General features: G+C 45.0%; 1 protein-coding gene across 2 annotated transcripts in view; it reads left to right on the forward strand.

The window, feature by feature from the left end:
- Mcc (MCC regulator of WNT signaling pathway) overlaps window positions 1–12,079 on the forward strand; it is a 233,508-nt gene that overhangs the window by 196,199 nt on the left and 25,230 nt on the right. For both annotated transcript variants that reach the window (XM_027400844.2, XM_027400845.2), the window contains one exon: window positions 1,009–1,192. In XM_027400844.2, coding sequence (XP_027256645.1) covers window positions 1,009–1,192 — 184 coding nt within the window. The remainder of the gene's footprint in view (window positions 1–1,008; window positions 1,193–12,079) is intronic.

Consider the following 12,079-nt stretch of genomic DNA (forward strand, 5'->3'; position numbering starts at 1 on the left):
GAGACAGGATCTCAGTATGTAGCCCTGGTTAGCATTGAACTCTCTAAGTAGACTAATCTGGACTTGAACTCACAAAGAGATCTACCTATCTTTCTCTGCCCTCCCTCATTGTGGAATTAAAGGCATACAACCACCACCTTATATTTTTGGTGGGGACAGGCTGTTTCACGAACTTGCAGCTCCTCAATTTGGTTAGGCTGGCTGCCTATCAACCACCAGAGATCTGCCTGTCTTCTCCCCAACTCCTCTCTAGTGTTAGAATTACAGATGTGTGCCACTGCACCCAGATTTTACATGGTACCGGTTATTTAAAGCAATGTCCTTGTGCTTGTATGGCAGGTACTTTAGTGATAATGACATCTTATAAACCTCACTGAGCTTTTTAATGTCTCAATAGTCCTACCTTTTCCATCACAGTTTTAAAAGCCATGCCAAGAGTGTGACCATCTTGAGCAGGGGCTAACGTCATTATCTTGGCCTTATGCTTTCTATACTTCGTGTCCTGGCCTAGCCCTGTCAACTAGCTTCTGGAGCCATCTGAGTTGGCCACCTTGACCCAACTGAGAGGAATAGTATTGGTACAGAGATTGCTCCAGTTTCAGCTCAAATTACTTGTGTCCCTGCATGTAACTTTTACAGTGCTGTTGATGTGTGGCAATGTGACATTTTGCCCCAGTTTCTCTCTGCCTTCATTCATAAAGTTCCCATGTGTAGGAGACATGTGCCTGAGTAGGAAGAGATGCCAGCAACCTGGAAAATGTGGAAAGATAATTAGAACGTTAGAACTCTACACTGATGGTGGAGATCATACTGTCCATGAAGACTATGGCACCCACACAGAGGAATGACCACCCCTTCTCAGTTATCCTACAAGACCAGAGGGCAGGGCTTCCTCAGTCCTCCTACTCATCGAGCCCTCAGTGACTAAGAATCAATTACACAAGCATTGCCTGGGCTTTTCTGACTCATACCTGCATCAGTTAACACATTGACTTCTCTGTGATGTAGGAGACCAGTCAGGGGATGAGAATATCACTCAAATGCTCAAGCGGGCTCATGATTGCCGGAAGACTGCTGAGAATGCTGCCAAAGCCCTGCTTATGAAGCTGGATGGCAGCTGTGGTGGAGCCTTCGCTGTGGCCGGCTGCAGTGTACAGCCCTGGGAGAGCCTGTCCTCCAACAGCCATACCAGGTACTACTCGGTGCTCCGCCCTGGGACTCCTTTATCTGTGGTGGGCTTCTCAATGGCCCACTCTAGGGGACTGTGCAGCTTGGATAAGGCCAAGTTGCTTCATGCTCACAGCCTATCCAAGGAGGCAGAGCTATGAGGACGGGTGAAGGTGGCCTTGTTATGTGGAAAGATCAGTCTGGAGAGACAGGGCTGTAGAATGTAGATTGTAGAATATGCACAGGTACATTGTGAATGATAGAGATGGAAAATGAAGCTACTCTCTGTCTGATGCTCTTCTCCCTGTGCTGTTCTGTCCTGTGTCTTTATTATTCTCTATTTCTGGGAATTTCCTGTTGTGGCTAAGACTCACTGCTACAGAGCCAGCCTCCCTGAGCTGCTTCCAGAGTCCACTCTCCTTCAGAAGCTCTTCTGTGGCAAGAGGTTGTCCTCTCAGCTCTTTCATCAAGTGAGGGTATATTTACAGCACCTCCTGGGCAGGCACTTGATCGTGAACTTGAGGTCAGAATTGCCATTTATAAATAAGGGAGCTCTTAGAAGCAATGAAGAAGAAAGCATTGTGGACTCCAAGAATTGTCTGTGGTGCAGCTGATCTTTCTGGATGGGGGCAGGACACCAGAATGAAGACCCTTGTAGCGCTTAAAAAAAAAATCATTTCTTGTCACCAAAGCTTACTTACTGGCTGTAGTGCTCTCTCTCCCCTTACACGCCAGTTCTCAGACTGGAATGCAGCTGTTAGATTCTCATTGGACTTTCAGATATGGAAAGCCAAGGGTGACTTACCCCATTTTCACAGGCGAGAACACCTTGACTCAGAGATGTGTAAGTGACTTGTGTAAGAGCACATGCCTGCTAAGAGGGAAATCAGGAGCTTCAGCACCACCCATGGTACTCCCCCCATGAGATCCCATGCCATTATAAGCCAGTCTGCTTGCATGCAAGTGACTGGAGCTGCATAAGGACTACTGGGATGCCCAATGCCAAAGCACAAGAACTGATGTTTTCTTGGTGCCTAAAAGCAATTTGATGTGCCTCTCTCTCACTGGAGGAACCAACCACTTGCCTCAATGTATCCATATCCACAGACTGGACCCCATGTCCCAGGAGGGAGTACAGACATAATCCCACACTTGGCCAGTTGTGTACAAACACAAGCGGCTTATTTCTTCCATGTTTAAGTGTCAGTTGTCTTATTTGGCAGAACATAGATTATAATCTTCCCTTAAAACCATATTCTTCTGTTTAAATACAGAAGCCTATGCCCTTTTCCATGACATTTGTAGGTGTAATTTCTATGTTTAAGTAGATATTCAGTGTTCACCTTGCCAATGAGAGTCTTCTGTTGAATTAATGAATGTTAAGAGTTGGGTTAATAAGAAAAGTCTTGCTTAATTGTCTATATACATCTCCCCTTCCTGCATATAATTCTGTTGTTTCGATCTGAGTCAGAGACAACTCTAGAATAGAAATTCTCCAGCCTTCTGTTAGTGGAGAACTGGTCTTGAATATTTGTTATGGGAGATATTTAAAGTATAGGTACGTTTGATTGTTAGAACATTTTCTTGAGAAATTTAATTGTTGAGCTTGTATTTCTATAGGTTGAGAGAAATTCAGACACAGAGTATGCTCACTAAAGACTAGCCATTTAGGGCCAGGAACTAGCTCAGTGGGTAACATGCTTGCTGCACAAGCATAAGAACCCAGGTTCAGGTCAGAGTTCAGGTCTCAGCACCCACAGAGATGCCAAGCAAGCATGATGGCAGGCCTAGCCTCCCAGTGCTCAGGAGAGAGGGAAAGGGCAAGGAAAACACCCACATTACATGCAAACATGCACATACCCACACATGCATGTGAGAAGGGAAAGAGGGTGTTCTTGAACAAATTTTAGTCTCAGGGATCGTCCATCAAACACTGGTTTTTAACTCTAATTCCACTAAAATGTCACTTCACATCTACCCCTGTAATAGCAGTTCAGAACCTGTACAGAAGACCACATGGGGCATTCATGTGACTCTCCATAACCACAGAACAGGCACAGTTTGATTATTTTATGATAAATAGATTCAGAACAAAGTTCCTAATCATCAGGTTATAATATTCTCAGTCACTTTATTTATAAGCCTTGGAATTCTGGCTCACACATTGTCATAGGAAAATGGAGCTTTCTGAGGCAAGGCTTTGTGTGGCCCAGAAAACCCCCGCCCTCCCGCTGTGACCACCTGGTAAGATGAGCACTCAGGGTATCAGTCAGTGCTACCCATGGTGTGAGGGAAGCAATGCTCAGGTCATGTCCCTGGAGGCATCTGACAGCTCCAAAGAACAAGAGGGTTTAATGGCTTTAGGAAGGAGCAGCAGAGGGTTAGTCACCCAGCAAAAAGGATCTGCATGACAGTAACCTCTCAGCTGATGCCCTTGGTGAGATCCCAGCAAGAAAGAAAAAGGAAAACATTTCACATTTTAAAATTACATCTACAGATTCATCAGAAAGCAGGATTGTCTTAATGGATGGAGTAGTCAGACAATGCCAATTGCCTCCATAGCTTTATCAACATATCAGCACAGAGGCAGATGGACTGGATTGTCAGTGAGTAGAGCTGTGTGTTAGCAACAGCCCACCCTCTGTGTCAAGCACTGTGTTTTCTGTTCATTCAGTGAAAGTGTACTCACTGATCCAAGCCATTGCAAGTGTACCCTCCTAGAAATTGGAATGAGGCTCTTTTGTTCCTCTATAAAATGGGCACAGGGGGGGGGGTGCAACGTGTGAAGGGTGATTCAGCTTTGCTGTCAACCCTCCTTCTGCCTTGGGTACCTAGGATTCTGGCTGGCTAGCCATGCCATCTGGGTCATAATGCCCAAATTGCAGTGGAATACCAAAAGGGCTTGGCCTGCACCTTCTGTACTGGTCCCAGTTAAGATAAAGTTTCCTGGGGAAGAATGGATTAGATGAGTGGAACACTGCCTGGTGCAAAGGTGATGTCCTGGAGCCACTATCTAGTTAGGCTAGGCCTCTGCCACCCTAGCAGCAAGTGTCAAGGGATGAGAGTCACATGGGATTGGCTCTTATAGTGCCATCTTTCAGAAAAAGAGAGCCCCTTCCCCCCAGGTATCAGGACAGAGTGTTCAAAGTGCAGGGGATTGATGCTAGCCAGTGTTAGTGAGTCCCATCACACACCTGAGACATACTGATCCAGTTCTAGTCATGGCCCTTCTCCAGTCATGTGACTACAGTAGCAATAGGAAATGCTTCTTGCACCTTTTTCCCCTTCTTCTTAAGACCTAACTTTAGGAAACAGTCAAATCCATATATCCATTTTTAAATTCAACATTTAAGTTCGAGCATTACAAAATGCACACTACACAATATAACAGTTCTCCATGCTAGAATCCTCACCAGGACACTGGGTGATGCTTTGGGACAGAATTCCATAATATCACTGGGGCTTTATAAATTAAGATTTGAGGTTGCAAAGAATAGAAACATGTAAACAGCTTAAGAGGGGTCCTGACTAAAAGGCTATCAGGCCTTATATGCATGAGATAAATGCCAGCTTAAGGCAGAGGGCTATCATACTTCTGAGTGGCAGGTCTTGCAGGTGAGCAGTCAGTCACACTGATCAGTCTCAGTGTCCTGCCTTTGTGGCTCTGTGCTGGCTGCCATTTTCCTCCTGTTGCAGCAGCCTTCCCTAGATGACAGAAAGTCAGCAGATAGCCTGCATTTATATCCAAGGGTATCTGGTTTGTTTGTGCCATAAAAAAACCCACCTGGGTGGGACAATCTGGTTCTTTTAGTGACCAGGGTGGGTCATCTGGAAGTCAGAGATGGCACCTGGTATAGAGGAACAGAAGAAATGGCATTTGGCGTCTAGAGCTAGTTTGAACAGTTGTGTCAGACAGTAGATAGGATAGGCAGAAGGTATGTGTTTGTGGGTAGGCAGAGGGCAGGGGTTTGTGGGTAGGCAGAAGGCAGGGTTTTGTGGGTAGGCAGAGGGTAGGGGTTTGTTTTTCTTTTGAGCCTGGCAGTCATGCACCTCTCCTGAACTTGTGGCTGGCAGTGGGTTTGCAGGAGAACATTCTGGCAATTAAGTGTTGCAGACTAAACTATCTTGGTAAGAGCTCCTTCAGAGCAGAGGATCACCCAAAGAAGCCCATGGTTCATGTCTAGCACCTCAGGAAACCAGGACAAAACATAGACATGTATAGCTGAGTATGCCTGGGCTCTTCATCTGCAGTTTTTTTCCCATCCTGCTCTCAGAGCACCTCCAGGCTCTGGATAGGAGGGATCAGGCTGCCTGTAGAAAGTGATTTATTCCCCTTGACAGCTGAGCTCATCCTGCATTCCAAGCTGGGAGAGGTAATGGATGACTTAGCCCTCACCCAGCAGCCAACAGCAGCCCCCAGGAGGCCAGAGGAAGGGCCAGTGGCTTCTCCTCCTTTTACCATCATCATAATTCAATTGTGCTGTGGAACATTAAGGGCATGAAGCAGAATTGTAATTACCTTCGCCTGATCTGCTCCCTGCTGGTATCCTAGAAGGAAGAGAAGGAAGCTAGGCTGCAGAGCTTGTCTCGGAATTCAGCTTTCTCTGTGGTAGAGTAGTGAAAGCTCTTAGCTCCCAGTAGGGTAAGATCTGTGGACTGCAATATTCTGCACTTTTTTTGCTTCATGTATAGCAAAGACAACAGAAAACAAAACCATCCTTTTTGGCCAGTGATCAAATTCAGGCCCCAGCAGATGAAGAAACCTGATACTCCCTGCCCACTAATGTTCTTCCAGATGGGTTTAGATACTCTCTGAGGCCATAGAGAACCGACTTTTTATCTTCTCCTCTATTGCAGCTTTTCTGCATGGTGGCAGGCATCTGACCTCTAGGGGACACTGAGGCTAGTGGTGGGTGGGTATCTTTACTCAGCTGCCAGGAAAGTCTCCCTTGTCCTTGTTCTTCACCCAGAATCCACATGGGGTTGGCACCACCAGCTGGTCCTTCCCTCACTCTGGGAGGTCAGAGCGACCAGTGTTCCTGTTGACTGCAGCCAGATAAGTTAGGCAATTCCTTCTGGGCTGTGAGGTTGGGGTATGCCAAAAGAAGGCTGTGCAGGTGTGCCTTGCTTCAGAGGCCTGGCAGCAATCTTGAGTATCCACCTTAGAAGTTCAGTGCATTGTAGCCCCACCCCTAGAAAAATGTGAGGACAGCCAGTTAGTGATCTGCCAAGTTTCCATTTGTTGCTGCCTGGTGGCAGACACAGCATGTAGTCAGTCTTAGGGACAGATTGTTGTCATTTCTTACCCACTCCCAGAAGTCTTGACACTGTAGGTGTCAAGGGAAGGGAATACCACCCTAAAAGAAGCCTAAGTGAGACTGAAGCCACAGCCTCAGAGGCTGTCTAAGGAATGGTGGGGCAGGTTCAGCCCACAGCATAGAAATTCGTCCATACTATCTCTGTAGTTTGGACAGAAAAGCTAGAGAGCCTTAGCTTTTAACTCTTTGAATTTTGTAATTTCTATTTGGAATAAAAGTTAACAAGGTTGCTTTTGTTATCAGTGTCATAGTTCCAAAACTAGCAGTCTAATGATAATACGCCCAAGTGTCATGTGGGTGGCTGGCACATGGTTGTTAGTGATTTTCTGTATCTGGTTTGGTAAATAATTTTTAATGAAAGGAATTACTTGTACCTGAGTTAAGGTGGTGTCGTGGGGAGAGCTTTCATTACTGAGACTGAGGCCTCCTCCCAGCTGTCTGGCAGAGAGAAGCCCTGTTGTTCCTCTTGCCTCATTGTGCAAACCTGAGGCTGCTGGGATCAATCTCCACACCCCACCCTGTGCAATGCCTGGTGAACAAGGCTGCCATCTAAGCTGGCTTGAGTTTTGTTACTCCTTCACCTGGGAAACACTTCTGTTCCTTTGTCACTTTTGAGTGAGAGGAGGTGAGCCCTACTTGAAGGGGTCAGAATATGTGGCATGCCTGCCTCTGAACTGTTTGCAGACAGGTGAGTGGTGAGTCCCTCTAGTTCTGCAGGACTTACCCTAACATACCCCATGCTGCAGGTCCTGGCTCTGCACTGATTCCTTCAGGAGCATGCATGGTTGGTAGGGGTTGTGGGGGTAGCAGCGCTGAGGCTTCTGGCTGGGAGGTGGTGTTTCTTCCTTCTTATTCTTTCTAAAACATAATACACATGATGACCCCTTGTTTTTTATCTTTTCCCCCACTCTTTCTGCTCACACTTACTGCAAACTTCTGCCATCTCCCCCAGAATTGTTGGAGTGACCCCCTCCAGGGACCTTGCTGCTATTTCCCTTGCCTCCTGACATCTTTCCTCAGCATAGAGACAGATCAGAGAGATCTGGACATGCCAGTCTGGCCAACAGCTGCTCTCACAAGCAACTAATGTGACATCCATTGTAATCCCAGAGAAGATGCTGTCTTTATAAACCCTGTGTTGTGACACCTGGTGGCCTCCCGCAGACCCACTGGCCAGCTCTCCTGTTGCTGTAGGCTGGTTGACTCTGCACTGGCCATAACTCCTTCTTGCTGGCCAAGCTTGCTGTTTGGGAGTTTTGTGTTTTCTACATGCTCAGCTCTGAGCAGCCTCCCTCCAAATATCCACGGGGTTCTTGTTCTTGCCTCCTTTAGGTCTAATGGGCTACAACATTATCATGCAGGCCTTCCCCTTTGCTATTTTACATAATAAACCTATCCTCATATCTCCCGGGTCTCTCATATCACTTTTTGTCACGATGCATGTCATGTCAGCTATGCTATATAATACCACTTGCTTATCTCTGCTGTTACAATGTGAGTTCCATAAAGGTAGGGGTTTTTCCAGGGCCTAGAGGGGTATCCTATGGTAAGTACCCTGATATTTCTGAAATAAATAATAGCTGTGTTTATTGAGTGCTTATGATATACTGATTTTAGTATCATACATTTCACAACTTTACAAAGCATTCATGTTATGACCCACCCAGGAAACATGAAATCTACAGTGTTTGGATCATGAGTAAGTGTAGCACTTCAGCACAGGATCTCTGTAAAGGAAAAGAGCCAGTAGGAGACTGCCTACACAGATGTGGCTACATGTGTGCCTTTAGATACAGCAGTACATATGTCCAGATACACACACAGCAGAAAATTATTTTCAGGGATTTGAATACAGAGGCTGGGTCATGCCTGAGCCCCAAGGAAGAACCTTTGTTGAATCCTTTGTCTGGAGCTGTCTGAAGGCAGAATTTCTTCATCTCCAGGCCTTTAATGGACTAAATGAGGCTTATCCATATATGGTGACTACTCTCCTCTGCCAACATAACTGTCTCTGGCATCTAAAATAGACCCCTACGATATCAGCTAGACGGGTGTCTTGAAAGTCCCTGAGTACTGTAGCCAAACTAGATGGCATAGAAAACTACCTTCCCTTTGCCTGAGAGGTGTCCAGTCTGATGGCCAAGCTCATTTTGTTCACCTCCCAGTGACTCCATCCTGCTCCAAGGGACAAAGCAAGTAAAGCCACCCCATCTCCAGGAGCTTCCCATCCTAGAAGTTGTTCTTGGACTTAAGACCACCCAACTCCCAGGGTGGCCTCCACCTCTGTGGACAGTGGGATGAGCAGCATAGCTCCAGCCCACACCTTATTCACCCTGAAAGCCTTGTTTTCTCTTTCATCCTGTTTTTTTGAGACAGTCTTCCTATTTTGTGTAAAATGGCTGTCAGTCGTCCCTAGATTTGAGGGCTCTTCCTACCTCTGTCTCCTGAGTAGCTGAGACTACAAGCCTGAGCTACTGTATTTGTCTTTGTCTTTTCAGACTTATTTAAGTGAATGTATGTATGTGCACCACGTACATGCTTGAGTGCTATGCCTGCATGCATGTATGTATGTGCACCATGTCCATCACTGAGTGCTATGCCTGCATGCATGTATGTGCACCATGTGCATGCTTAAGCACTATGCCTACATGCATGTATGTGCATGCTTGCTGCTCACAGACGTTAGTTCTGATCACCTGCAACTTAACTTACAGATGTTATGACCCACCATGTGAGTGCTAGGAATCAAACTCAGGTCCTTTACCAGAGCATCAAGCGCTCCTAACCCCTGAGCCAACTCTCCAGACTTCTCTTTGTCTTTTTAGTGATGTGATACATGTTGAGAACTACCCTGAGATCTTGTACCCATTTTCCTTACTTCAGTGTCAGGTGCAGAAGCATACAGTGTTGACCACTTCCAGATCCTGGATAATATCCAGTTCCAAAAAATTTGGGAAGAGGACAGAGCTGTGGACTGAGATGTTTCTGTATAAGACTCTGCACTATACAGCCACATGACTCAGTAGGACCCTCAATGTTTCTTCACTACAGCTTCTAGTTTATAATAGCAAATGGTGGTGCCAGTTTTGTCAATTTTGTTGAGAGCTGCATGGGCCCTACTTGCTCTTCTGCCATCAATCTCAAACCAGTTGTAATAAGAGTGATATGTAGATAGGAAGAAATAGTGAAAGCAGAGAAACCTGTGGGCCTTATGCTGTGTCCGTAGGGACAGCTTGCCATAACTGTCTCTTATAGTAGTAAATTACCAATACGGAGTCAGGTAGAAATATAAGGGTATTTAATAGGGAAAAGCCTTACTTACAGAGCGAACCAGCCAGCCGGTGGTAGTCTGTACAGCAAGAAGCAAAGAGAAACCGAAACCGAAAACGCAGTCCCCCTACTCACTCTGACCACGCCCTCACAAGCCCTCAGGTACTCCTGTAGCCAGCCCCTAAGAAGGCGTGGCTACAGCTTCCCCTACAATTCCCCTTTTAGTCTAAAAGAGGATTAAAACTTAACAGTATAAAGGTAAAATATAAGAAGATAACTATCTATTTTAACTAAACCCTAAAGTCATCTGAAAGAGGTGTCCAAGCCTGAACACCTCCTTCCAAACCGAACCATAAACAATAGGAAGCTATTCCTAACAAGGTATATACACTATCCTAAGTGACAACAATGGGGAAAGGGGGCGTAGCATTTTCCAAGTTACTTCCTGCTGAAATGGGACGATGATAGTCATGTGGGGTCCTGTAGAAAGAAAATGTTAGTATCCAGTCCATGTTAGATGGGATTCACTTGATTGAAGATCTCGCTTGAAATCCTCAACTTGATTGAAGTCAGTACCCGAACCTCTGGCCGGAGTGTCAGTTGAAATGGAGCAAGTTGGATCCAGTGCAGTCGAGGAGATGTGGCCCATTTTCTTTCCAGGGTGTCCAGGGATTGCTGTCAGGCAGGTCTTCATTGGCTGTGTGGGACTCAAACATAAACAGTTAGCTGAGAAATGTTTGCTTGTGTATGTACACATGTTAGGGAATGCAACCATGAGAGCATAACAATTATGAGAGGGTGTACACCTTGAGAGAAAGATACAATAAAAGACAAAGACAGTCCCTAAATTCTTTTATTCTGTATTACATCAATTGGCTTCTTGATACAACACAGAAACACTAAAGCTTAGTTAAATAACGTGCTTGGATTTTAGAGGAGGAAAGCCAAATCCACCTCTAAATCCAGCATTGGTTTAATTGAATAGGGACTAGGAAATAAAGAGAAGTAGAGTTTTTTGAGAGACAGCTGTAAAGTTTATCATATGGCACGTTCCTTTTGTTTGATAGTTATAGCTACCTTCTCTTCTTAAGTATCTACCCATGCAGTGTCCTTTGCCTTCTGAAGATGAGTTTTCCTGTGAAGATAAAAGCAAAACACTTCCCTTTCCTTTTGTGGGGTTTCTATTTAGTTTATAAGGTACACCTTAGTAGAATACCTGTCATTTGTCCTCATTGAGAGGTTTTTCCTTTTCCAGTCGAATCTTGATCAACTTTGATGGTATCCAAAGTTTTTCTTCTCCCATAGAAACCAATGCAAAACCCTGACCCCAACGTAACACATGTCCCAGTTTCCATTCAGAAGTTAGTACATCTTTGAAGTATACCGGCTGATTGAGTTCAGCAGTTTTGTCCGTAGTCCAGTGTCTTTCTGCAGCTGTTTGTCCTTTTTCATTGGCATTAAGAAAGTTGAGTGTCAATAAAGCATTATGCAACCTATGTTTGGGGGTTTAGTCTTCCAAGTTTGTTTGTTGAGCATCTCCTTAAGTGTTCTATTAGATCTCTCAACCACTGCTTGTCCTGTAGGATTGTGTGGTATACCAGTAACATGCTTTATGTTATAATATTTGAAAAATTGTTCCAATTTTGTAGAGACATATGGGTGGAGTAGGTGCCTGGGATTGGAGTGATTCTGCTTCTGAGGCATCCCAATGATCTTTAAGCCTAGCAATGATATCCTTTTGAAAAGTTTCAATCTCCTTAATCATAAAAGATTCCAAGCATGTTAGTGAATCTGTAAATTGCTCTACCTGCTCATTTACATGTTTTTCTAGGTCTTTAATATGATCATTCTTAGGCAGCATCTGGATGGCATGGAAACTGCCTTCTAGATTCGAGGTCATGATTTGCTGATTTTGAGTCGTCAGCAATCGACGGTATGGACCTATGTAATCTGTCAGCCCTATATTGTAAATTATCTTCCAAACATTCAAATCTAGACTCAAATTTGTGATCTGCTACCTTGGATGCTTCAATAATTGATTGAATGGCATTGTCCAATTCTTCAACCCTATCCTGGGTATCTTGCACCTTTGAATCTAATTTCTGGGTAACATTGCCTATCTGAGTTTCTAGCTGGCTACAGATATTCTTGAGCTCCTCATGGTCTTCTGACAGCCTAGCCTCTAAGGCCTCAGACATGGAGGATCTCTCTGTGTTTATCTTATCATAAATACGCTGCATCTCATCAGACAGCTCTGTCTTTAGCGTATTGGACACAGAGCCAAGCTTATCATCCAATTTCTGTTCCACTTGCTGCACAATTGT

This window comes from Cricetulus griseus, chromosome 2 (genome assembly GCF_003668045.3).
Source record: "Cricetulus griseus strain 17A/GY chromosome 2, alternate assembly CriGri-PICRH-1.0, whole genome shotgun sequence".
NCBI classification, from domain to species: domain Eukaryota; kingdom Metazoa; phylum Chordata; class Mammalia; order Rodentia; family Cricetidae; genus Cricetulus; species Cricetulus griseus.